The sequence below is a fragment of the Amblyomma americanum genome, chromosome 2 (assembly GCF_052857255.1).
Source record: "Amblyomma americanum isolate KBUSLIRL-KWMA chromosome 2, ASM5285725v1, whole genome shotgun sequence".
In the NCBI taxonomy this organism is placed as follows: domain Eukaryota; kingdom Metazoa; phylum Arthropoda; class Arachnida; order Ixodida; family Ixodidae; genus Amblyomma; species Amblyomma americanum.
The window spans coordinates 22,432,632-22,460,298 of record NC_135498.1 but is presented as its reverse complement, the minus strand read 5'-3'; the positions used below and the strand labels follow the sequence as shown (position 1 = coordinate 22,460,298).

Here is a 27,667-nt window from a genome sequence, read left to right as displayed (position 1 = left end):
CTCCAAACATCTGCAACTGCTTGGGTGCAACAAAAATTTGCCTCACACACCACTAACTGTGCTCACTGAGACTGAAAGCTGTGGGCACGAGGTGTACTGTTTGTTTTGTCTAGAAAGCGCAAGGAGTTGTGGGGGCATGGCCATTTAGCATTCATTCTAACACATTTTATTGTGTAAAGACATAGATAGAAGATTGCAGTCTCAAGCAGTTTAAAACTTAAAGCAATATTGTTTCAAAAACTGTGCAATTAGAAATAGCCTTTTGGCCAAGTGACCAAGCTCCAGCCCTTCCAAGAGAGTTAGGAAATGAAACCTTAACCCATCTTTGTATGTCCCCTGCATTTCATGTACCATTTTTCTTTTGTTTGTTATCATTTTGAAACAACTAGCACAATTATCTCTTAATACAATGATATGATGAACTTAACAAACAATTTGACAAAATGTACATACTTTCTGCCTAGCACTGTCACTTTGCATATGAACAAATGTGAACCTAATTACGTATCCAGTTTCATACAGGTATTTCTGTTGCCAAAAAATGAAACCGACAAATCTAGATGCACAGTGAATTTCTTTTTATCAAACTATGCACGAACTCGGCAAAAGAATTTCTATCCTGTGTGTTAGTATATCAATCCTAGACTAAGACAAATGTTTCAACTAAAAAAGCTTTAGCAAGTCGCACAGCTTTCCATCTGTATACATACTGGCCGTGCTCAAGTGAATGCTAATCGCAATACTAATTCCCTAGCTGACACCTTTCTGCTTATATGCCTTTCTGGTATTTTGTTAGAAAAGCAGTAGAAAAATTTCAGCTATAGCTCGACTGCAGTGATGATGAGAGCTCACCCTGTGTACATAGTTCATTTCAGCAAGGTACTGCATTCCTGCCGCAATTCCTCTCAGCATCCCTACAAGCTGGATCACTTGGAACTTTCCATCGTTGGCCTGAAAAACAAAGATGGTCAAAGTGAGCGGTGAGCAGCGCTCCTAACTTCTTGTCCCGCACAGGAAGTTAAACTACCTAGAAAAATGTCAGCTCCACAATAATTGTAAGGAATAGAAGGGGAAAAAAGGTTGGAATGCCTGGGACGAGTATTTGACATGCCGCCATGAATATAGAGGCCGAATGACCAATCAATAGCAAATTAGCCACATTAGCAGTTAGCCAAACAGAATGTTAAAAATATACAAGCAATTATAGTTATGTTCCATTGCTACATATTACAGTTTGCACCCTCGCATAATACAATTGTGTCAGCTTGCCTTATCAGCAATGCTTTGTTTGTTCCAAGATGTTATTCTACTAGAGTGGCTTTGTGATGACTGAACATTTGTTTGTACACAACGTGAGGCATACCACATTATGTTTGTCATCAAAAGTGCACCATTTCCGCAATAAATGCGCACCATTTCCATGAGAGAACAAGTGATTCATGACTGCTATGTCCCATTTCACATTTCAAAGGATCAAAGGATTGACACAATTTCTGCTCATCTGCAGTCACACTAATTCAAAAGAACCTTTTGCAACTCGGATTCATGTTATATGCTTTACCAGTATTGACCTTGATAATTTAATGAGTCTGCCCAAGCGGATAAGTTCTACAGCAGTTTGAACAGGCTGGTATAAGGTACCGGAGGAAACAGAAATGGTGTTCTTATGCAGAACAGATTTTTTATGCTTATCTGAATCAACAATGTAACTCATATTTGGCACACAATAACCTCAGCCGCTTATGTGGCAGAAAACCCAACAGAACACCCAAACAACAATGTAACATAGCCAGAAGCACAAGATTATCAGACATACACAGAGCACAGGAGTAAAAATTTTATAGGCTTACATAGACAGCAAGTGATAATACATATCAGAAAAACGCTGTTATAAGGGACACTCATGACTGCTCTAACCAATTTTTAGTTCTCAGCAAAAAATTTTTTTTGGCTATTGCTGCTCTATTGATGTTTCTTCAATAGCAGATTATACGTTTACTGCCGTGGCATCTGTGGCCGCGACGACACCATATCTCATATTCTTTGTGAATGCCCAGCATACAGTTCTGAAAAATGTTCTCTACACCGTGCGCTGGAACACATCGATTCACGTCCGCTAACAGAGTTCAAGATTCTTGGACACTGACCCGGCGACCATCGATGGTGAGGGCCTGCCAGGCCCTCCTGCAGTTCTTAAGAGTGTCAGGCCTGCACGACAGGCGACAGGCTGTGACTTTGCTGAGGCCTTTTCACCTTTTGCTTTTTTTATCACTCCCTTTTCTCCCTCACCTTTATATCCCCTCATCCCTTTCCCCCAGTGCAGGGTAGTAAACTGGTTTCATCTACCGGTTAACCTCCCCACCTTTCCTTCCCCTTTTCCTCCTCCTCATCCTCATGCCGCAGAGAAAATTGGATTTAGAAATGAAACATTTTTCCCTGTCACTTGATTCAAACTTGTGCCATCAAGGTCGAGAAGGACTGTGCGATGAGCGTTTGGAAACAAATGACAGTGTAGCCTAGCGTACGAGATTGTCCGTGTAAAAAAAAATCGGTGTGGAAGTCACCTCAGTTTGCATGTAAAAACAGCTGGTGGTGGCAACACCAGTATTTTTTCTAGCTTATAAGAACCTTGCCTTGATTGAAACTAGGAGCTTTATCATTAGAACGTGTTAGTCTACTGATACAGGCCAACTTCAATTTGCCATTGGTGCCCGTTTAAGGTACATCCAATATAGGAACAACTCCTGATGTGAAGTTGCAACAGAAAGATAAACACCTACCCTGAGAAAAGTGTCCAAGGATCCATTCTCCATGTACTCGGTGATGATCATGATGGGGTTGCTCTTGGTGACCACCCCTTGGAGGAAGATGACGTTGGGGTGGTCGAACTGGCCCATGATGCTGGCCTCGGTCAGGAAATCCATTCGTGCCTTGTCCGAGGAGCCCGGCTTGAGAGTTTTGATTGCTACAGTAACCTCCGGCCGGCCAGGGCACTTGAGCTTGCCACGGCATACGTCACCAAATTCTCCACCACCAATGATTGCCTCGATTGTAATGTGAAGTGCGTCGATCTCCTTGGTAAACTCTCGAACCGCCTGGTTGGGATCCTCGTACGTGTGTGGGTCAATGTAGGCTCTTGATGTAGCGCCCGGACAATGAGTGAACAGTGGTGTTGTCACTGATGGTGAGTAAAAGAAAACGAGGGGAAGGAAGATGAAGAAAAAAATGAAGACCAAGGTGTAAGAATACAATCTAAAAATCGCCATTATGGGCTGTAATGGGAAAAGTGAAACAATATCCCTCTTCCTTTTATATAATAACACCCTATGTCACAACACGAGCACAGTTACCACACAAGCATTTTCTGCTGTGAATATCAAAATTTAGACAAACAGGCGTTGCAAAGTGTATTTGATAGTGAACATTCTGATAAGTGTGGAAAAACAAAGAAAAAGCAAAAGCCTTGATGTCATTAAGCACTGAAACAAAAATTAAACTCTGGCATCCATGTCGTACCAAAATACCGCAACAGCATTTTAAAGACTTAAACTTAGCTTGTGTAAATTAAAAGCCCTAGAAGCCATAAACACTCATATTAATTTTTCAAGATTCATATTTACTTACAGAACGTTACACCTCAAGAAATGTACAGATGCGTGTAAAAAGTGTACTTTGAACCCCCTCTCTAGCACTCCTATCTTGTCCATCATATACTTGTCAAATTAGCAATTTTGGCTCATCACATATGTTGATGCTATTCCTTTTTGTGAAAGTGCTTTGTGAGAAAGTTTTAAGTTTGAATTACATACAGTATACGACTAAAATTAAAGACTTCAGGATACACTCTAAACATTTAAGACCAACCAGAGTATTGAAACTGAATAAATAAGGGCTAAAAAATTTGCAAGATTCTATTACTGTACAAATACTAAATAATATAAGTTGTACCCATTTGCTTGTTATTACTTTGACAACATCCCTCTTTAAACAAGACCAAGCATTTGTCATTCAAAGCAAATTACTCCAGAAGAAAAATATCTGCACAATTGCCAATGTACAAAAACTGGCAAGGTGGCAACACACTTTTGTTACCTGTATTTTAATCAGCAAAATATTCTAGTTTTTGGATTCCTTCAACATGTCAAAACACCGTGCAAATAAAAACAATTTTGAGGTACCAAGCAGTTTTAGTTATCGAGAACAGTTTGCTGCGCTGAGCCTACAAATATTCTCGTATTCTAGTTTGAAAGCACTATGTCACGGGGCCAAACACAACCAAGAATCTTGTGGCATCCCCGACCTTGAGGGTGCAGAAATAAAGAAATAATGCTACGACTAGGTTTCAAACCCATGGCAGCACGGCACAAACAGATTAGCTGTGCTGGCCACTGCACTACAGCACTATGCTATCGCTGCAGCCGATCACGCCTCGTGTTAAACTGCAACGCACTCTTACACTGTGCATTGCACATCATCGTCTTCATCAACTTCCATCTGCAGGGCGAAGAGATCAGATCAGCTTAACCTCGATCAGAGCTCAACGTGAGTCTGATATCCTCGCCAGACATGCTAACGACCCAGCAAAGCAAAACCATGAACCAACCAGGCTAAACACCTGCTTTCGCATGTCTACTTGGTATTGTCTACTAAGTTAAAACCGTACCACTTTTTTCAGTGGTACAATGATAAAATGGTTTTAGCACAAACCACTAGTTTAAAACTACAGGGTTCAGCACTACAGCAAAAACAAGGTGCTTATAATCCTATCCACTGGGTGTGCACATCATTTATTACATTTTACGCAGTAATGAACTCAAGTAACTACCTTAGAAAATATAGACACCAGGAAAAATAAATTTTACATCCAAGTGCTATTGCAAGACACTTGAGGAATAAAACAAGCCCATAATTACAGTGCAGATAACTGATCGCAAACAGCAATTACTACAGAATAGGAAGTTAGAAGAAGAAAGTTATCTTCAAGAGCATTTAAAATGCAACAACCAAGACTTGCCAGTTTGGCTCTGGTCAACTGACTTCGGCTAAAATCAGAACGTTTTCTAGTCTTTCCTTTATTTATTCCTTGCAAATAAACAATACAATACTATTTTATTAGTTGAAGTGCTGTGGAACAATGTGCCCAGTAGCAAAAGAATCCAGACAGCAATTGCAATGGCATGCAAGCCAGTGATGGATGGTTAGCAGAAAGCTCATACTTACACCGAGCAGTCTGAACAATTGGAGGGTGTTCCAAAGCGGGGACTACTACAGAAGCAAGAAGGAAAGGCAAGCGTCAGTTCACCAGCACCCAGCAGCGGCCCACAGACCAGAGGAAAGCAAGCAGAAGATGAAAACAGGAGAGCAAGCTCAAGAGAGTGAGCCAAAGCCATATCATCTACTTTTTCTTATCACTGCAGACAGAGCTGCTCTCTGAAGTGATATCTTCCTGATCTACAAAATGCTCATAAGAACAACTCTACACTTTGATAAGATGAAATATTTTCCAAGCTGTGCTTCCATGAATAACAGAGATTACAGCTATGCTTTAATTCGTTGACAAGTTCTCATTTGAATATTAGAGACTTCGTTTGTACTATATTATATATTTTCACACCGCATTTGACAGCGCTTTCAACAAACACTTTTCTTCCTGGTAGGCAGCCTTCCGACTAATTGGTTCAAACTTTTTTTGCCAATGAAGAGAACGGTAGAGGGGTGGACTATCTGTAACTGTGCAACTCCGCCATTAGTTCAAGTGCAGGACAGCCATCTGGCACGCTGTGCAATTGCATCGTTCCGTTGATGGTGTAGCAAGCACTATCTATCGAAGCTTCGTGTATTCAGACGTACCCAAGAAATTTGTTGTAATCAAAAAGGTGTTTTTGCTGTGAATGTCTATCGAAAGTGTACAGTTATGTTAGAAATATGCCTTAAATAATGAGTATTGCCAATGCACCATGTATTAAAAGGAAAATATTAACTGCAACCATAGACTGAATTAGCTGCGCAAGAAGAGAAGGCGTGTTTTGGCTCTGTAGCTTTGGCAACATTGTCAAAAAAAGTTGTTGCGGAGTATAGCTAGGTTCAAATCGAATTAGTACGAATTAGTTTTGCGTCAAAGCTGTCCATAAGTTAGACCAGCCAGTACAATCTATTTGCATCCCTTAGACAACAATCATTTCTTTGTTTCCTTCAATTTTGCACTGTTAAAAACTCCTGACAGTAGCCCAACCTTTTTTGTTGGGAAGGAGTTCATTAATTTGAGCCCAAAATTTTCAAAAACTTGAATAACTTGACCTACAGAGAATCTCTTATGGGCAGATTACAAGTGCAACTGGTCATGCTAAATATAACAAAATAGAAATTAGCTTTTAACACTGCACACCCAGCACTGGCAAGCATAGCATGTTTGAATTGGTTAGGCTCCAGGTACACCACCTGGTGTAATCTCTGAAAACTTGTAAATGTGGCTCATGAATAACGTGCAGGAAACACAACTCACTGCGGACATATTAGAAGTTGCACTTCAGTTCACCAAATGCTTTTCAGAGCATAGGGAAAATGCCTATCATGCTTCATACTGAAAAGCGTATTAAAAAATCTTTGGCTGCTTCCAAGGTCAATTACAAAGCAACCTCGTGAGACGATAAATTTCAAGTAAATATAATTTTTATTTGAGACAATATTGAATGCAGCTTTGATCCAAAATTCAAATCACTAATTGATTTTGCCTCTTGCAGGCATGCAAGAACTAAAAAACACCGACTGTATCTGGCCACATACCAGCCTGATATAACATGACCTTAGACACAAATTTGATGAAAGTGTGAATTTGAGCCTAAAAAAATGTCGAGAGCTTAACAAAGGCATCTGGCTCTGACAAATGAACAAAGCTGGTAGATACAAAGCGCCTTTGAAAGCTAAGAAATTACAACTGGTCAGCATGTTTGTCTATAGCCGTCACTGTGTTAGACAAGGCTGCCCCCCAGTGGCAAGTTACCAACCCTAATCTGCTGCAGAAAGCATCATGCACAGGGACAGGAAAGAGATGAGGTTGAAAACAAAATGGGCGTCCTTACATTTCTTACCTTCCCCGTTACGGTACTCCAGGGTGTCGCAGTCACTTGGCTGCTTCTTATTGCAGTCGTCAGAGCTTCTGGAAAATAAGCACAGTGTCAGTCAAGAGGCTACAAAGAGGCAGTAGCATGTCTCTCAACATTCGTAAAGTAGCATTTTATCTCACTGACTGACAATACAGTATATGCAAACAAATCAATTTATTGAAAGCATTGTATTATTATAGTAAAACCCTTGATACATCAACATTATACCACAAAAGTAAGTGTTGGTGATAATGATGGGAGTATTGTATTTCAAGCAGCGCTGAAATGTTTATGATATTTACACACCTTACTCAATATCACATATTCAGCTTCAGGAATGCAGTGATGCATTCTAGACAACTTAGAATGCACTCACCGATTGCACTTTTTAACTAGCACTTCTTTTGTTCCAATTAGGTATTAATCAGGCAAAATAGTCAAGATGAAATGAGACTTTGTTTTACAGTTTATAAGGTTTAATGTCCCAAAGCGACTCTGGCTGTGATGGACGCCATTGTGGAGGGCTCCGGATAATTTTGATCACCTGAGGTAAATTATAACAAGCACTGGCAACACACAGCTCTGCCTCCAGCCTTTTGCCTCCATCAAAATGCAACCCCATGGACAGGATTGAACCTGTGTCTTTTGGGTCAGCAGCCAAGCACCACAACCACTGAGCCACCTCAATGATGAGACTTTATTTTGTGAAAAAAAAAATTTATTTTTAAAAATTTGCGACCTGATAGAACATTTAAATGCAACTGCCGTGGCCAGGATCAAACCCGTGTCAATTAGGTCAGCAACCAAGCACCATAACTACTTTGTGAGACTGTATTGTAAATAAAAAATAAAATTGATTTTTAGATTTTGCAACCTGCTGTTAAAGCATTTCTTTAGCCTTCAGAAAACATATTACACCTGGGTATTCACGACTTCAAAAATGCATTTTTGATCCTTTTCCATCATTGGAGTAGGAATTAGGAGTTTTGGAACGTGTGAGTTTTCATAGGCTCTATTTCCATTTTTTTTTTTTTCCTCAAATAGCTTTTGTGGAGGTTTATGAACCTTTTTCTCAGGAAGTATAAGGTGTAAAGAAACAAAATTTACCACAGACTTCAATCAATGAATTTTCCATGAATGGATCTAGAATCAATAGTCTAAATCAATTAGTATTTATATTATAAAATGAACTACAAGACAAAAACATTCATAGCAATTTTATTGCTTTGAGAAAAAAATGAACATAATAAATCTCTATTTTGCTCAAAGGGCATAATCTAAGTACCAGATGCATACAATTATCATTTCTACTCAATACAAAACTTCAGGACTCTGTATCCAGTAGCTTTTAAGAAGAAAGGTAAGAGTAGTGGAAACAAATGAAAACAAAAATAAACAATACTAGACAAAATTTTAATCTAGTTTCCAGCTCTACTGCAAGCTGCATCCGTTTAGAAGTATTCCAGGAAATTTAATAGCCAAAGCTTTCATTACAACTACTATAGCCAATTTTTAAAAACCACTTTCGAAGTATCACCTCAATTTAACTCCACAATGCTTTAAACTATAAGAGCAACTATAAACATTTTATCACTCTTTTCAAAGCCACTTCAGTAATAAGGTGCATGAAACTACACGAAATAGTTTGTGCAGTATGTGGAAGCACAGTAAGCACTAAAATGCCCCAGCAAGAAAAACAAATTGTGGAAACTTAATTCTGTGTACTGCATAAAAATATGTAGTACACTCAGCACTCTCACTTAATAGTGAACTCTAATGCATTGATCAGTTCAAGTACTCCTCAAGCTATACATATTAACATATCACTGTCCATTTTATACTCATGTAATTGTTACCATTTGTACTTATTACACTCTTTCACCATGATGATAAAATGATGAATTTCTAGGGTCACCCATGGCATACATTTTATAAATCGTAACAAGACGAAAGTTGGGAACCAATCAAGATATTTCAATGTATGCATTATTATTAACAAGCTGACAAAATGATGTTGAACCATACCTTTTGATGTAGAGTATGATCATAACAATCACTATGACGACTAGAAGAATGACTGCCACAGTGGCACCAGCGATGATGCGCACCTGGACCTTGTCCTCATCACCCACGAGAGCTGCACAGCAAGGCAGGAAAACAAATTGCAACAAAAACCAGATGGATGACAGCAGACCTCTAGAGTCAAGAAAAGCGATGGTAGTCCAAGAAAATGAAAAACACAAAATATTATTGTATTTAATGCTTCCTTAGAGGCCCTGCTCTCTAATTTCATCACTGACACAAGAAATTTGCCATTCTGTCTTCTTCTCTTTTCAAATAACATGTAGGCATCGAAGAAACCGCTGACACGTTTAATTACAGCTTGTATCGAAATATTGTTAACAGTGCTATCAACATGTCCAAGAACTGAATAAAGCATGCAGGCTATCATACAAAGCAATTACCAGAGTCAATTTCCAGGCATTCAGCCCATATCCTCGCAATATGAAGCCCCAGTGCATGTCCCAGTGACAGCTCCGGTGATGCCGAGTATGTGTTAAGTGAACAAAAGCTGTACAACATGAGTGACAAAAAAGGACAAGAAACTGAGTCGGAAATGACCTTACTGTCCTTACCCAAGGCAGTGGAACTTCAGTTAATGAGTAACACAAGAACCAACATGATTGCCCTACCCAAGCTGTCAGTTACAGTTCTGTGACAATCCTTTAATGTCCAAGTTCCCTTTTCTTTTTGGATGTTTCTGAACACTACACTGGTACAGCTGCAGGTAACAAACAGTTAAGACAGCCAGAAGCATGGCCTCACCTGGACTGTGAGTGTACTGGCCGGTGGTGAGGAAGACTGTGTCACTGTACTCTCCAAAGCCCCGTGTTGTTTTGACGCGCACTTGGAAGCCATACTCTGTCCGTGACCGCAGGCCGGTGACCGCAAGCTGCAGCTTGTGTGACTGCAATACAGTCTCATTCTTGGCCCACTTGCGCGGAAAGTAACGCACTTCGTAGCGGTCGATTTCTGGAAAGGGGTCCTGAGGAGCGTCCCATGCCAGCAACACTTCAGTGCTCTTGATGGCCTTGGCACGCACGTTGGAGATCACTGATTGCACTGCAAAATAGGAAGCCCAGCAAATACAGTTAGTGTGCAAGTCTACATAAAAGCTTGGGGCTTTTTGAACAACAAAGATGTATAGTTGCCCACTTGTCTTACAGCATGGCCCATAACTAAATGTTTAGTTTAAAGTGCACAAACAAAATTACGCAAGACATGAACATACACACAAAGCACCACCACTTGTTGAAGTCAGCCCCAAGACACCTATGTAGAAATTTGCCTAGAAGTATCATGACAAGCACTTCTATCAATTCCTATGTCTAAATTTTGTATGTACTGCATTCTCAAAGCTAACAGTGAAAGTCAAAACGGGACACAGAGGGGCAACTAAATAAAACACTGTGAAAGAAAACAGCACAAAGAAAATGGGACGAGAGATATAAAAGACACACATGAGCGCTGACTAAAAACAATTTTTCTGCATAAGCGAATTAAATACAAAACACTTGAGGCCATGTTAAGAGTAATTTTTTGGGGGGGATAAATATGACCTGAAGTGAAATGTAAGGTAGAAAATCTGAGTTAAAACTGCACTGAAAACTGCAATGTAGTGATGCTCAGGTGATGCCTAAATTACATCTTCATGAAATATAAAGTCTCGATTTGGCAGCACTTTAGTGACAGTTCAGGCAGTGCAGTACTCCTGAACTTGATTTGTTAGCGCAGCTAGCTCCATCTGCACCACAGCACTAAACCTGTTAGTGCAGCTAGCATCATCTGCACTTCGACACTCGATTTCATGTAGTGCTGCACTAGCTTCCCCACGAGTTCTCCCCTCATGCAAGCAGTCAAGGTGCTTGACACACTTCGTAGCAGAGTGCTCCGTGGCCATGCTTGTTTTATAAGCAGCATTGAAACGGCCACATTTCCCGCGCTGGACAACCATGGTAGCCACACTCAGCACGACGGAGCTTTTGTAAAAGAGACAGGTGGTGCTGTTGTTTTATAATACATAGATAATCACAATGTTTGTGATGACTCGCTGCGACTTATTTCATTTTGCATAAATGGCCTCCACATCAGCATTCAGCATGTGGCAGCAGATGCTGCATCTCAGCAGAGTAGCAACTGGTCTTGCAACTGCCAGCCTTCTTATGCCTTCGCCTGTTACTCAGCCCACCTCTGTGCCTGCCAGTCAGCATCGGACAGTACACCGCCGCCACTGTACACTGACAGTGAACGCGAGTTGTGGAGTTCAGAAAAGTCAAAGATAGTAGTTATCAAGCAGTTCTTCTGTGTAACTGGTGGACAACAGGAGATAATTTTTGGCTAGATTGGCGACACCCTGAACCGCACGCACTAAATGTCAAAGATCTCGCACAACAGTCAGATTTCAAGAGCTAGGCTGTTCAAAGTCTGAGTATTTCGTTGTTACCTTTCCACAAGTACCCGCTGACTCAGTGCCGTTCAACCCGCACCACTTTGCACAACGTAACAAAAAGAGCGGAGTCATCACTGTCAAAATTGGCAAGTTTAATGGCAGATGCCAAGAGATGCGCCACTTCAAAAAAATGCACGGTGTCCAATACAGCTGGAACAATCCTGTGCACATGTCGAATCAAGCAACAAACTCCAACACGCGGTCGCAGGAGACGAACATTTCTGCATTTCTGTGCTCGATTTGGCCTCTGCCCTGAGAGCGATGGTATCAGGCTACACTCGCACCACAAGACATGGTGCTGCACTGCCATGGCACTTTTGTGAACTAGTGCAGAACGTGCAGCCAAATCGAGGAGACCAATAGTGCTTAACCGTATTGGTTATTAAAACTCATTTAGCAGATCACAACCTTTTTGAAAACTGCACTGTTGCTTCAAAAGGCGACGGCTACAATGGGTCCCGATGCCAAGCTGATTTATTGAGAAAGCTGCTTTATTTGGCCGACAAATCTATATGCAACAGTCTTTATAATGCACTGTTAGAGGTGCGTGCTGGTGAAGGTGTCTTCTATAACTGACTTAGTTGTGGGCAGTGCCACAGTTACCTCGTAACTGCAAGAATAAACACAGGGGGGGCACTATTTGTAAGACAATGCAGGGAAGGGTGGAACCGCACAGGAAAAAAGTTTGTCGGCATGGGAGCCATCTGGGTTAAAGAGGTGTATTGTGTCATCACCGAAGCATGACAATGCAGCTAAAGCACAAAGCAGACATGAGCACACAAGGCGTGCCATGTTCACACATACCCGAGGCGTCAGTCTTGACCGTAATGTCAGCGTAATGGCCTTTGTCAAATCCAGAGACACCATTCTCAGCATACACTTGGAAGCGGTATGGGGTGACTGGACGCAGTCCTGTGATGGTGACACTTGTCTCGTTGAAGTTTTGCCTCGCTGGTGAAAACACAACACTCGGACTGCAGGCCTCGCAAACGACTCGATAAGTTGTGTCTTCGCGGCCACCAAGATTGGCTGGTGGCTGCCAAGTCAGGGTCACTGATGACTGGTCGACACAGGTTGCGGTCAGGTTTTGAGGTGCCCGGGGAGGCTCTGCACAGGGAAGAAATTAATGCGCCATTAAAAAAATAATCCTATACTATTCTGCCAAGACTGCTTTTGCAACAAAATAGATTACTGTCCCTGTCCCTGCTTATACAATGGCACTGAGAGATACGGGCACTTAGGTAAGTTCAGTACGTTGGCAAATGTTCATCTGCCCGGAAAACTTTCTGCTATGAGCGCATTAATCACTGGAAGTACTATACACTCTTGGCATGATGAAAAAGCTGTTGAAAAATTACCATTTCAAGGAAGCAAATTTTAGTTTAAGGTTTTGTACTAAATACTGAACATCATGTAAACATGAAATTCAGATTCGAATTGCAGAGAAACAGTGGCTGGTGAGCAGCTTAGCATGAATGATTTAGCGTTAAGTACAATTAAACAGCAGCATTTATGTATACAGCTATTAGTTCAAGAAAAGCCTGCCTTTGGGAGCAAACAAAGCATCATGGCAGCATTTCAGGCTAGCTGATAGTAAAACATATTAAAGGTTACAAAGCGTGGTAGGGCCAAGACACATCCCATGTCCTTCTCTTCTGTCATGGTCCCTCCATGCTGTGTAACTCTTTAACAAAGCTACGTCCCATTAGCAAACGCAGTGACAGTTTATGCATAGGACTTGGTAATCAACCACTAGAAGTCAGGTTTACTTCATGGTTGGCACGACTTGTCAAACAATTGCAAATAAATTTTCAGAAGCAGAGTGCACCTTTCTCTTGTGGCAACACAAGTTCACGCCAGCTGTACTGCACATCACTTTAAGGTGCAGAAATGCTAAAACAAAGCCCATTCCACTGAATGTCGATGACTTCTCAAATGTCGGCATTGTGAAACGCTGAATTTTATAAAACTTTAACGAACCCAAAAATAATAAAGCTTACGCACTCTTCATCCTCATCTTTTAATAGGAAGTTAGAATTCTGTATATTTATGTCCCTTGTGTAGAGTACACTACAAAGCTTTAATCAGAATGTTAATGCACTCTGTTTATTCATATCAAACATGCACTTTTTCTTTTGGAATATTAAACCACAAAATAGTGCCTATCTCCGAGCAAGGTTACATACAATACTGAAACCGGATGAACTATGCAGTTTTTTTTTTTTTGCGACCACAGAGAATAAGCAGCAGGTTAGAACTAGAGCCTCATCAACACTGGGCAAACAGTTTGAAAAGTCACACATCTTGCCTTCAATTCTCTCTCTGTCATTTTAGTTTCCTTCAGGTGAAATGAAGAAGGGATAGAAGATAGTGTGTTACAGGGGCCACAGATGTGAAACACTCACGCGTGCAAGGCATAGTCTTGGGGTCAGTAGGAGATCTAAAGTAGCGCTCTTTGCAGCGACATTCCGTCGAGCCCGGCTGTGGGGCGACGCTGAACGAAGGGCAGCGCAGGCAGGGACCGTCACCAGAGCTGGACTTGAACGTACCGGGCGGACACACTGAAGCAGCAGAGAGGGGCCACAGCACAAGAAGCAGTTAGGCGGCGATGGCGAAAAGCAGCTGGTTAAAGTTTGCAAGCACACGGCAGCACAAAACTGAACGACTTTATGCCAAGCTATTAAGGCAAGCTGAGCACCCCACACAGCAGACACCAAGGAGTGAATGACACACACTGACCACAGACTGTCCACACAGAAACAGCCACATAGTGAATGGTTTACAGGGGCATACACCACACACGCACAAGTATACAAGTGCCACACAAGACAACGAAAGGTGAATACCACACAGTACCAGCTTCCAGTTGGTACACAGGAATGCTTCCTCAAAGGCTGCCCTCATATAGACAGGTAGGTGTGCGTGTGTGAATGTATGTGTGTGCGCGCATTCGTGCATGCCACATGAAGGCTGCTCACCGACCCCAGCCGAAATATCAAGAAAAGTACAGTGTTTCTTCACTTTGCCAACCTATGTGTACTGCCATGTGACTATTGCCAACCTAGACCTAGGAACTTTTTCTGTGCTCTCTCTCTCTCTCTCTCTGTATATTATATATATATATATATATATATATATATAAGGTAAAAAGTTTTTTTTTCTCTAATACCTGGGCCCAAAAGAACAATGCATAATAGATGTTATGTTACATTCGAAGTCAGGAATACTTTCGATGTCATAACAGTGTTTGTAGAAATTTGCCCAAGAATTCAGTTTCATTGGCTGCAGTCTCACCAATCACTCTGGAAAATATGCATGGGTAAAATAAAATACTTGTAACACCTGAAAAAAGCTCTCATTGGCATACGGTAAAAAGTGACGCTTCATAACTGATGTTTTTGTTTTAAAGCTACGCTAAAGACTGTGGGGGACACCATACCAGAGGGCTAGGCTCCAGAGTAGTATCAACCACCTCATGATCTTTAATGTAACCATTACATCAGCCTGTGGTTATTTCTGCGTTTCCCACATCTGAAATACAGCCACCATAGCCAAGGATACAAAATCACAACGGTATTGTCAGCAGCTGTTCACTCACAACAGGCAAAGGGGAAGCAATCTGGGTTCTAAAAATATCAAATATTGTAGTGTTTATCGCACCTATATTCATGTCACCTATAGAATGGCACAAGGCTCTATTAATGCACAAAACTTCTAAATGTTTGTTTTTAGCTTCTACAGCGATTCTCGATGCAAAATCACAAAAGCATTCTCTTTCACACGGGAACGAGAATTCAATGAAGTTTCATAAACCCTCATTTAATCGGAAGCTACTATTCGAGGTTAGCACTTGCATTACCACATAATATAGGTTTATATCTTCACTGCACAGATCACTGAATTATTTCTGCATGTGTGTTAAGATACCACATTCAAGCATAAGGATTAAACAGATATAAAAATAATTTTGAACAAAATTTTTATGAATAATTATTGTCAGTTTACACGGCTAAATTCAGGACTGCCTCTGTGTTTACACTAAGAATGCATTTTGCAAGCTTTTGATCTATTTTCCCTTTCAAATCTCGCATAATCTTCAGTTAACAGAATGAAACAGCAGGTACTACTACTCTTCATTTTTGATTGCTTCTGTCCTCTGTATGCAAAAAAAAAAGAGCTATACAAAAAGCAAAGATTATGGAGGGGATTCATGTTGTCTCATGGAGACAAGGTCAAAAAAGCCCAGGGAAGGAACTTGGCCTAAAGCATAGAACATGACACCCAAACTTTCCTCCCCAAAGTCACACCATTCCCAAAACCAAACAAGCAAGCAAGCTGCATAGAGCACAGCAACAAAAACATGGGTGGCAGGGCAGGCAGGGGTCTTCTTTCCAAAGCAGCAGTAACACGCTGACAAGCAAGGCGGAAAGAAAAGAAAAATGCGGAATAACGGGAAGGAGGGAATTAAGGCTATCCTACACAGGAACAACACAGAGTCATGTGGACAGAAATGAGGAAAAATGACAAAAAAAAGAAAGAGACAAATAACCCCTCGCTGGAGAGATATCTCTCCGAAACAGCGCGGTGGCGGTAATGACCTCGCGGGTACGAAAGCGAGAGATGAGAGGAGCGCGATGCGAGCGAGAAATAAAAGCTCACGCGCGAGAAGGAAAAGACAGCGGGAAAATAAAGGGAACGAGCTGGAGATAGGGGCAGCGCCCGCAACGAGGAAGTCAACGCGAACAGAGAGACGCGAGGGTGAGAAGGAGAGGTGATGAAACGAAAACAAAAACACGCTTCCTGGATATACGGAGTAAGGAACAGCACCGGAGACGAGTGCGCCTGCGTGCTTATATTTCTTCTGCCGCTTCTTAAGCGGACGTCTAAAGGAGCTCTCAGGGGAGATGGGGACCGACGCGAAGCAGACGAGCACCAGCAAAAGCTCGGAAAGCAGGGACCGTTTAGCGAAGGAAAAAATACGGGATGCGATGGTAGGGAAGAAGGAAATTGGGGAAGGAAGAAGCAGCAGACGGCAGGCTTTGCCTTTCCGGAGCCGCGGAACAGAAAGCAAGGGCATCACCGCGCCTTATCGACTGCTTCTGTTTACCGACCGCTAACACAGAAGCACGGCGGCGAAGCCGACGCCACGGGCAGCAGCGGAGCAACAGTTATTACGCGCGCACCCTCAATCCGACGCTTCTTATACTCCGAGGTCCAGATACGCGTTTTGCGGTCGCCTTAACTCCGAGCGCGAGGTGAAAATACAACCTGCGCTTTCAACCAGTGACTACGCCTTATCTTTGCGCAAACCTTTTCTCCTCCAGCGACGGGGAAATTTGAGTGTGGAGTAGAGGAGAGAGCTGATCGCGCAAACAGAACGAAGTTACGCCGTCTCCGCCGAAATCTCCGCAATCTTTCATTCGCACTTCCCTTCTGTTTACAAGTACGCCGGCTGCTTTTCTGTGGGTCCATTTGAAGAAGCAGCTGACTCTGATTCGATAACAGAGAATGTGTACGATCCGATTCAGACATATCTGTGGACGTATCTGCCTATTAGCGCGATAGCACTATTCCGACGGGTCAACCCCGAGCAAGATCTTGCGATGTTTGTGCATCAATGCCGACGGTGCAGCCACCACAAAACATCGTTCACACTCCTAACGCCCCCGTTTGGCCGATACTTTCGCCCACATCATTTCGCCGGCACGCTCCGCCGTTCCCGCTCCCGACGCGCGAGAGCCATCGGTATCGGTATCACTCGAGCAACTGCGCGGTTGCGATGGACGTGCGCTGCCTGAGCGGTGTCTTTTCATGCGGGTTGACTTTGAGGCAGTGTTCATGCAGTTCTGTTTTCGCGCGTTTATAGAATTAAGACAAAAATTTGCCGTCATTTTTTTTTATTTTTCTTGAAGCGTCCTCGCCGTTGTAAGCTCCATCGGCTACGAGCTTCTTGATCGCCTACCATATCCTCCGAAAAAGCGGACTGGGAACAGCGTTTCACGAAGACGTTGAGCGCGCACTTCTTCAATGCAGTAGAACGCCAGTCCTGTTCCACTCAACGGAGAAACAACAGTACACGAGGAAGAAAGGTATAACGATTTACCCAGAAAAAATAAAACGCTGTTTTGCCGATTTGGTTTCTACTGTTTTGCAAAAACAAAAAATAAAAATGTAAAAATGGGAGCACTTTTAAATAGGAGAAGGTGACAGATAGCATGCATGTACTTTTTAGTGGCCTCAGCACGCGGCAGTTCGACCAATGAAGTCATAGACGGCGCAAAGTGCGTCGGGTCAGAAGAGAAATGAAAACGGGTATAACAAAAACAAACTTGCCAGATGAAGCTATAAATTCAGGCATAAGTGATATATACAGAGCTACGTGAAGGCAAGTGCAACCAGTACGCGTTTTGACGCCAGCGCAATAACGAGCACCCACCCAACACCCTCACATATACACACAAATATAGCTGCAAAACCAAGATAAAAGAGCCGAACGAGGCCCCCAGCTTTGGCCATCGTCGCACGGCGAAAGACGAATCTAAAAGAGCAGCAGCGCCAAAACGGCAGGAAACATCAACAGCATATGCTCTAAACAACGAAGCCAAACAGGCAGCGGCCTCATATAGCAACGGCAAGCACAGATACGGGAAAACCTGTGCCGCCGTGCTTTTTGTCCAGACAAGAGAACCAGCGGCCCCGCACCGACCGCCGTCGAGGCAACGTCGGCGCCGTAACGGTGTGCCAGTCTAAAGCAAATGGCCCGAGGAAACGGCGGCTCGCATGGTGAAATAAAAAAACATAAAAAAGAAAACGACGGGGGAAAGGACCTTGCATCTGTTGTTATCGCGTGCTCCCGCGCTCCGAAATTCGTGCCCGCACTTTTGTTCGCGCAAGACATCCCCGCTCCTGCATCGCCGCCTTCAGTCGCGCAACAGCCCGCTAGGACTCGGTTCTTTCCCGCCGCCGTGAAATCGCGAGAAGGACGTCGTAATTCATCCCCCGTAACTGCCCCACGGCACAGTGGCGCCGCCGGCCGTTAAGGAGAGCAGGAGGAGAATAGATAAACAGAGAATCGCACAGAGGCGCAGGCTGTTTCAAAAGCCGCGGGACATGAAAGTGCTCACCGGTTTAAACATTATGCGGGGCAGAGCAGTTGCGCTTGGGTTTAACAATAACGGTTACCATAAAACGGATGACGAATAGAGAGAGAGTGAAAGCGTGCCGCAAGAGAGGCCACCCGCCTACTCCCTTCCCAGAAAGCAAGCATATACGGAACGTCCCATCATCGAGACAAAACAGTAAGGGCAAAACTAAACAGTAGTTAGAGCTTTCAGCACAATATTTGAGAACGTGTTCAACGTCAACGTAGAACGGACGATGTTGTTCCCGCCCAAAACGTTCACCCTTTCGCGATCGCGAAGAGCAGATACAGCGCCTTGCATAAACTGACAAAACAGCCCATTGAAAACACACCGGCGAGGCAGCGCAGAAATACTCCTTTCAGAACCAGTCGACGTACACGCACCAGGCTGCCTGAGTGCACGGGGTATGCGCAAAATTTGTGCGTTCATTTCCGCCCAAAACCAAGGCAGTTTTTACTTATGCACCTTGTTCAGGCCCCTACACTGCATAGCCAGGGCTCGCTAATGTCCTTGCAAGTGTATGAAGTGTGCCTGCTCGGAATAATTAAAGTCCTTGTAACGCAAGAAAATCGTAAACCTCGAGAACGCTACAGGACCTACTTGACTGCTGGAGGCTGTCGCCCTGTAGAGAGTACTTTGCCACATGCATACATATTGTGCGGAGAAGAGCCCTTAGCGGAGCTGTCGGAATAGGTAAAGAAATGTCTAGAAGAAGCAGTGATTCACCGCCGCATAACACAAGTAAAGCGTATTCTAACCCACGTCGGTGTTCTGAAATGAGCCGTCACATACAAGCCATATAGCTCCATAACAGCAGGTGGCATCGCTGTTCCACGGGACGACAGCATCCGCACTTCGCTGAAAAGTTTTTCACAAAGCTCGACAAGCAACAGCGATAAGAAGAGAGAAAACAGCGGACATAATGAGCGCGGACGAGAGCGGGTGACTCACTCTGGCAGGAGTTTCCGACGGCGCGGTACCCCGGTATGCAGGCGCATCCGCCCGAAGGCAGCGTCCAGTTTCCGTCGCCCTTGCAGAGCATGCGCGGCGGCGAGCCAGCCACGCGGGCGTTGGCCACGCACTGGCCCTCGGCGGTCACAATGGCGGTCACCTCGCTCGCCGTCGGCGTCTCCGGGAAGTGCGCCAGCGACGTCGTCACGTTTGGGCACACTATGTAGTACACCTGCGAGAACAGGAGCCGCCCGTCGTCACTCTCAATGCCGCGAGCTGTGAGGCAGGGCCCATGCCCTGTGCCCAACCGCCGCGGTGGCTCAGTAGTTAAGGCGCTCGCCTACTGATCCGGAGTTCCCGGGTTCGAACCCGACCGCGGCGGCTACGTTTCGATGGAGGCGAAACGCTATGGCGCCCGTGTGCTGTGCGATGTCAGTGCACGTTGTTAAAGATCCCCAGGTGGTCGAAATTATTCCGGAGCCCTCCACTACGGCACCTCTCTCTTCCTTTGCTCTTTCACTCCCTCATTTATCCCTTCCCTTACGGCCCGGTTCAGGTGTCCAACGATATGTGAGACAGATACTGCGCCATTTCGTTTCCCCAAAAACCAATTATTATTATTATTATTATTATTATTATTATTATTATTATTATTATTATTATTATTATTATTATTATTATTATGTCATGTGCCCTCATCCAGAACGGTGGCGATGAAATCGAAAAGGGTACTTTTTCTTTCTTTAAGTCAGCTCTTCTCCGTCTATCCTGTTTCTCTCTCTTTTTTTTTCCTTTCGAGTGTTCTTTTCGATTTTGACAGTAAATAGGTGCTTTCATAGCAGCAGAAGAAGCAGCTGTGCCTTCGTTTCGGCATGTTGATTCTCAAAAAGATGAACTCAAGGAACGTCTCCGTTACTAAGTTAATGCTCCCTATTCCATTAGTATAAACCTGTTCAAGTACTCAGGCCACACGTTTGCTGCCAAAAGTGTCACCTGACAGGCTGTACACTGTGTGCACAAGAGAAATTTTGGGGGTAAAACAAACAAACAAACAAAAACTCGCAGCAATGGTCACTATTTCTTTAGAAGGACATGAACACTAGTGACAACAAAGTACTTATATTCGAGCGACCTTCAAATATTGAGGTGTCCCAAAACACAGCTAACATAAAGCAGTCGTTCATGAGACTCAAACACATTATCAGTTTTTTGCCTGCATGTGCGGCGGTCGACACCCAGAAACTGCCGAATGTTCGTAAGCCCGTTAATAATAGGCAAGAGATGGCGTGAGTCTGTGTAATGCAGCCTGTACAATACAACGCCGGGAGACAAGTATAGCAATTGACGGAAAACTATTGACAAGTAAATAAAGGAGAAGAAAATTAATGCTCTATTCCACTTTTTATTAGCGACGCGCGCGCGCGAGAGAGAGAGAGAAGAGAGAGGGGGGGTATCGCAATTAAAGAATTACCGAGGAAAGCCATCACTGTATAACGAGAAAAAAACTGCACTTCAAGAGGTCAGGTGCATCCGATTAAAAAGAAACTCAATTTTGTTGCAATCACGCTCATAACTTAGTTAAAGAGCCTCGTTAGGACAGCGAAGAGGCTGGATTTTAAAAAAGAAAAAAAGCTCGAAACTCTTCGCTAAAATGTGACAAACAAAGGCGGAGTAAAGGAACAACCATCAAGCTAGGTGCCCTGGTTTGCGCTGCAATTAAAACAGCCTTCCGCTGCTTTGCTCAGAACCTCTAATTACGTTTAGCGATTCAATTACCATTAATACGTCGTACTCGATCGGTGCTCAACCCTGTGGTCCGTTCAATTTCTTTCTTTTTCTTCTTCTTCCTAACTTTATCTCATTAAAATTTTGAGCGCAGGTGTAGCGGCTCCAAACAGCCCACGAGTTTGCAAAAAAAAAAAGGGGGGGGGGGGGGGGGTTCCTCGTGGGATTTCGCAATCGATAACACTTGCACATCTTTGTCTTGGTTAGTGATGAATACGGAACCATAGGCGTATACCGCTACGGTCGCATGATTCAATGTCATTTTCTATTCGGCATTGTGCCATGTACGACACCTAACACCAGTTTCTGGTTATTCGCCAATAAACGTCACACCGACGTCAAGCTCAAGGAGTTGACAAAGAGGATATGCAGGACCAACAAGTACAAGGATACAGGGCAGTTAAACAGTAAAAAGAAAAGACGTAACAGCGAGCTAGTCACAAAAAATAACACCAACCGCTTCTAATTCGTAATGAGACGTTGCTGTCACGGTTAGCCACAGACTCCTTTTTTTTTTCGCCGTGTCGAGAAGGAAGAAACAAACTATGTCTTGCTTGTTTTAAATGCATCCACTACCCCTTCTAAGTTTTATACTGAATGTGTACACCACACTATGAAAGAAAAGAGCCCACTAGTGCACTCAAAGGCAAGCTCCCACCTATCCGCCCGGATTTTGTATTCACAGATGTTCGGTAACATATCTTTTAGCCTTAAATGCCACAAAAGCTTTAAAAAAAAGCCCTCCTAATTACTTGATAACACTAAATGCGACTGAGTTGAGCTAGCACGTTGTGGCCTACTTTGGCTTTGTTTATCGTTGTTTGCTCTGCTTGGCTTTTAGTTACCTCGTTAAACTTTGTGCATCTTATTCTTGGCAGCGGTGATTGTTTATTTGCGTCGCATAGAAAATGCAGACACAAACGTTGTGAGTACAGGTTGAAGACAGTGTTTGTTTTATGCCATATCAACGATATCCAAACTCCAAACAGCATCGAGACGTTGCCGTTTTCGTAAATGCATGTCATATGCAGATCGATATTTAAATATCAAAAACACTGCCTTGTGGTCCCTGAAGTAATTGGATACACAGGAGCCACTTGTGGACTTTGTGTCAAACACTAAATCTGTGCATGTTTTTTCGCCGAGTTAGGTCCTCAGGAGTGACTAGATAGAAACGTCGTTCAGCATCGGAATCGTTAGAAGAACCAGCTTCATCCATGATTTACCGGTTGCTGCACAGCACTTCAGCGCATGGTGAATTACTCAGAAGCGCCAGAGCGACGACATGTATACCATCTGCATGTACCCGCGCGACCCACTCTCTATCTGCCGACTGCAGCTAGCGCGACTCCAACTCTGTCTCACTGGCTGCAGCTGGCGCGATGCCTGTCTCTCACCTTGGCTTTCCTCCTCTCTTCCCAGCTGAGCTGCAGCTGTCGCTCAGCAAACGCTCTCTACCCCCTCGGTTATCCTCCTCTCTTCCCGACTGCAGCTGTCGCTCGGCGAACGGACATCCCGACACATCGCGGCTTTTTCGTTTCACTAGTGACCCATCTGATGATAACGCGCTAAAAACTATTCAGCAATGGGCGGCAATGGAGCAGCGTGATGTACCCGCCGCTCCTGAACACAGGCTCGATATGGGGTCACGGGTTCGACACTGAGTTGCGTTCGATCTGCATTCATCCGTTATTGGGTCTTCGATCGCAACCCATCTGTGGACTTGGAGCGCAAACGTATACATTCTCTTGCTTATAACTGTGTTCCCGCGTTCAGCGGCTGGCTCACCTTGACGGCGATGAGTGATAGGCAGGCGCCCTGGTCCCGGAAGGCGAAGTAGACGCCCTTCTTGGTGACCGGCACCGAGCGGACCTCGGTGTTGATGATGACCTCGGCGTTGGACGTGAAGCGGCCCTCGTCGGCGGCGATGCGGTCCACGGGCTTGTACGACTCGGGCTCCCAGGGCGGGGGCTCGCGAGTGGCCGCGTCGAACTCGTAGTAGAGCAGCGAGAAGGTCTCCTTGCAGGAGAGCGCCATGCCCGGGAATAGGTTGCAGTCGCGCATGCTAAACTTGACCTCGACGTAGATGCGGTGCGCGGGGCCCCGCTCGATGAACGGCGTCCATAGCCAGTTGTTGACGCTGTCGTAGGCCACGTCGCACACCACGTACGAGCGCCAGTTGATGCCCTGCTCGAAGTTGGTGAAGCTCTCCTCGACCCACTGCGAAGGAAAGAAGGAAGAGAGCATTTTACATACGAGTTTTCAGGTGGCTTCTTCGCATTGCAGTTTTCTCGTTGGGAGAACGGCGCGCCTGCTAGGTGGTCTTCACCACACAATTTTAGTGTCGCCTGGTAAGGTGACTTCACAGCAATACAAAGGTGCAATTAGGAGAATGGGTACGTCAGACCGACCACTAACTGGAGTTTTACTGTACGTTTGTCTACAAACCAGGCTGAGTTAAAAGGAACAGAAAGGTAGAGAAAAAGAGGAAAACAAAAAAATGCGCTTCCTACTTCCCTCCAGACTTTTGGGAGGGTCATAATATCACAAAACAATCATGCTGTGTCTACAGTTTTATTCATTTACATGAAAGAACACCATACAAAAATAATAGAAAGCCACGAGAGGGAGGAAGAGAGAGAGAGAACTCATTCAGAAGACCCATCATGCAGTTTTATCGAAAATTCTTTCATAACGAAAAGGGCTTCAAACACATGGACATCTGTTCCGAAAGCGGATTTGCTTAAATCAAACAAGCGACAGCGACTTCTTTTTTGCATGCAATATAGTGGCTTTTGGCAGCTACTTGTAGCCAGCAGCTTCTGTCAAAGCAATTACACTACGCGGTTAAATTATGAAGACAATAAGAGACTGCCACTTCACGATTTGCAAACCATTAGTAATCGGCAGCCACGCCCCCTTATACAGCCGGAAACACGATTCCTCAGTACAAGAGAGAAAGAAAGGAGAAATAAGAAGAAAAAAAGCTCAGCTACAGCCAGAAGAAAAGTAGCTTGAATGAAAGAACGGTTGAGGCCCGTCGTCTGTTTCGAAGTTGCCTGCATAAGTAAGGGTCCAGAACGTAGATAACGTCAGAAACCCTTCACTGTCGGAGGAACAACCGGCAGCAGTCTCGAGACCTTAAAGTATCACTGTTATACAAAATCTAAACAAATAAGAAATGGAAACAAAGCAAAAAACGTACGGACATCTCCGACTCTGCAAATTTCCCTTTTTCCTTTTTTTTAATGCGGCGCTGCGTGTCGTAGCATAGGTTATTTTTTTCTTTCGAGCATTTGTAAGTAGTTTCTTTATTTCTTCGATATTGCCACTGCCAGCAGGACACTTTCATAAAGAGCGCCCCGAGCACAGACCACGCAAGGCGACAGACTGTCAAGAAGGGGGTCCCCGAATGAAATCAATGACAGCCGCCAAACGAAGCAAGCGGGCTCGGTCGTTTAGGAGAGCGGCGAGATAAATACGAGGCGATAGAAAAAATAAACGGGGGAGGAAGAAGAGAAACGACAGCTCACTTTGAAAAGACACGGAGGGAATAAGCGGCGCGCGAGTAAGGCTTTTCGTGCCGAGCACCTCTCGCAGAATGGGGCGCCGGAATATGTACAGAGTGCAAAAGAAAAAAAAAACTAGGAGGAAGAAGAAACGAACTGACAAGATACATAAATGAACGGTGCGACACACACTTGAGCAAGGCGGACGCGGGAATTACCATAATTTCAATCCCCGTGTGTGTGTGTGCGCGCGCGCGTTCTTGGGGCGACGAGGCAGGCAGACGGGGTTGTTACAACGGCGCGCGAGCGAATTCAATAACACGTGCCCGCCAAACGGTGCGGAGGGAATCGAGCAAGGACAAATGAAGATAGAAAGAAAGAAAAAGAGAAAAGACGGCGAGACCGACTTGGGCAAGAGTATCGGGTAAAACTGATGAGACAGTTTTCTAAGGCTCTGAGGAGGGGGGAACCACGAATGTGAAAAAAGAAAATAAAAGAGAAATACGGGAGGCTTATCGCGTTCAAGCAGGAAATGACGCCCTGTCTGTCGTGCAGAAAAAAAAGCAAATTATATTAGGAGTGCATTTTGAGCCACTCTTGCTCATTTTGGAACTGTTACGCAGGAGATTTGCCAGAAGTGAGCCGTTACACGCCGTCAGGTTGACGTGACAATAGTGCGTCGTCGAAATGTTCCCTTTATCCCGTACTGAACTCCCGGCTGTCACCTCTAGAGGAGAAGCCGCATTCGGCGCTTCTTTTACTACAGGTTACCTCAGGCGTTGACTCGCATTACGACATAATACGCGCGAAGGAGTGTGGGAAACGTCTGCGCATTCGTGCTGCAATTAAAGACTCCTTCACTACACTATTAGCACGGTAAATGTGTTGAAATCACTACTCCATGAAAAAGCATATTTCATCCTAAACTGCTAACACAGCACAATTTTCCCCCCATAAAGGGCGTGTTCAAAATGTGAAGGCACGGATTACAGGAACAAAATACCGACTAAAAAATGGCTGTGGTTTAGCTCTGGTTAAACCTGGAGTGACGCGATAGCTACATCTGGCCGAGTGGAACTAGCTCAGTCAAATTGCAAAGTCAGTCTTTCGCCGTTCCGTTTCGCTGGGCGTTCCTTCTTCATCCTCGTCCCACTTGACACGGCGCATGCGCACAGCTGTTGCGCGCCGCGCCGCCGGCAGCAGCAGCTGCTCCGCACCACGTGACCAACGGTCGCACCACGTGATCAACCCACGTGACCAACGGCGCCGCCATGGAGCTCAAGTGGTGCCACGCTGAAGGGTCGAAGAGGTAGCGTAGTGTAGCTATCGCTACAAAAGCCTAGGTTCATAGGTATCGCTATTGGCAACTGACTAGTCATCAGAACTGGCCCGTCTAATGACGTATTCCAACCAGTGAACCGAAGCAAAGTTTCCTTGTTCCGCAAAACCGAATAGCGTGTTTCAATGGGCAATTTAGACTCAGATCCCGACTTCTGATTGGACAGAGACGGCATGGTCCCTAGACTCCCTGCACATCTATCTAGCTCCTTCGCGGATTCGGAGAGCTGCTCCGGATCGCCCACTGGAATACTTCATAAGGCACGAAATAGCTTAGTACTACGACGTTAGGCTGCCGAGACCAAGGACAGAGGTCGCATTCCGACGCCGCAGTCGGAAGTTAGGTTAGGTTAGCCCCCATACTACCACCAAGAGAGAGAGAGAGAGAGGGGGGGGGGGGGGTTTATTGACGGGAAAGGCAGAGGGGATGGCCTGAAAAATATATATCTGGCCTGCTACTCTGCACTGGGGAACGGGAAGAGGAGAAAAAAGAGGGTCACGATGGGTACTACAGGCCTGGTACCGGTAGTATTTTTTTGCACTGAGTGTGATGGCTAGATTACAAGGTGCTGAACCCCACCCCCTTTCATTAATTTTTTTTTTCTATGTCCATGTCCTCACTTTTGTCCGCGCTTACGACAACGAGCTAACGTTCTGTAAAAAGAGCTAGAACAAGATCACTATGAGCGACTGAATAAGCGTGCCTTTAGATTAGATGCTACTTTGGAAATGAAACAAGACACCTGGCTTGAAGGTTTGGTTTGGTTTTTGGTGGAAAGGAAATGGCGCAGTATCTGTCTCATGTATCGTTGGACACCTGAACCGCGCCGTAAGGGAAGGGATAAAGGAGGGAGTGAAAGAAGAGAGGAACAAATAGGTCCGTAGTGGAGGGCTCCGGAATAATTTCGACCACCTGGGGATCTTTAACGTGCACTGACATCGCACAGCACACGGGCGCCTTAGCGTTTTTCCTCCATAAAAACGCAGCCGCCGCGGTCGGGTTCGAACCCGGGAACTCCGGATCAGTAGTAGAGCGCCCTAACCACTGAGCCACCGCGGCGGGGCATTGAAGGAAAACTCGAATTTCGTTTTCCGAACGCGAGAAAAATTGGGAAACTGATATGCAAAAAGAAAAGGCGTAAGGCGAGCCAGTGAGCAAGCGAGCACATATTTTGTGAGCAAGCGAACGCACATTTCGAAGCGCACGCCTGCGAAGTGGTTTCCTAAGTCGACGCGTCACAACGTTTGGCCGCGGCGTTAAAGGAGCGAGAAGGGATCCTGGGGCGCCCGAAGCGCTGAAGATTACTCAATTTCCTCAGGCTTGGAAAT

At 44.5% G+C, this 27,667-nt stretch overlaps 1 protein-coding gene across 13 annotated transcripts in view; it reads right to left on the bottom strand.

The window, feature by feature from the left end:
• Eph (Eph receptor tyrosine kinase) overlaps window positions 1-27,667 on the bottom strand; it is a 293,268-nt gene that overhangs the window by 11,377 nt on the left and 254,224 nt on the right. For 3 of the 13 annotated variants that reach the window (XM_077653432.1, XM_077653434.1, XM_077653442.1), the window contains 6 exons: window positions 9,930-10,226; window positions 9,129-9,240; window positions 7,080-7,156; window positions 5,221-5,265; window positions 2,781-3,178; window positions 853-951 (listed from right to left, as the gene is read on the bottom strand). In XM_077653432.1, the coding sequence (XP_077509558.1) occupies window positions 853-951; window positions 2,781-3,178; window positions 5,221-5,265; window positions 7,080-7,156; window positions 9,129-9,240; window positions 9,930-10,226 (1,028 nt within the window). Of the gene's footprint in view, window positions 1-852; window positions 952-2,780; window positions 3,179-5,220; window positions 5,266-7,079; window positions 7,157-9,128; window positions 9,241-9,929; window positions 10,227-12,417; window positions 12,721-14,018; window positions 14,175-19,706; window positions 19,939-23,279; window positions 23,706-27,667 lie in introns of those variants that run through there. The other 10 variants (XM_077653435.1, XM_077653437.1, XM_077653438.1 and 7 more) reach the window with 8 other exon arrangements.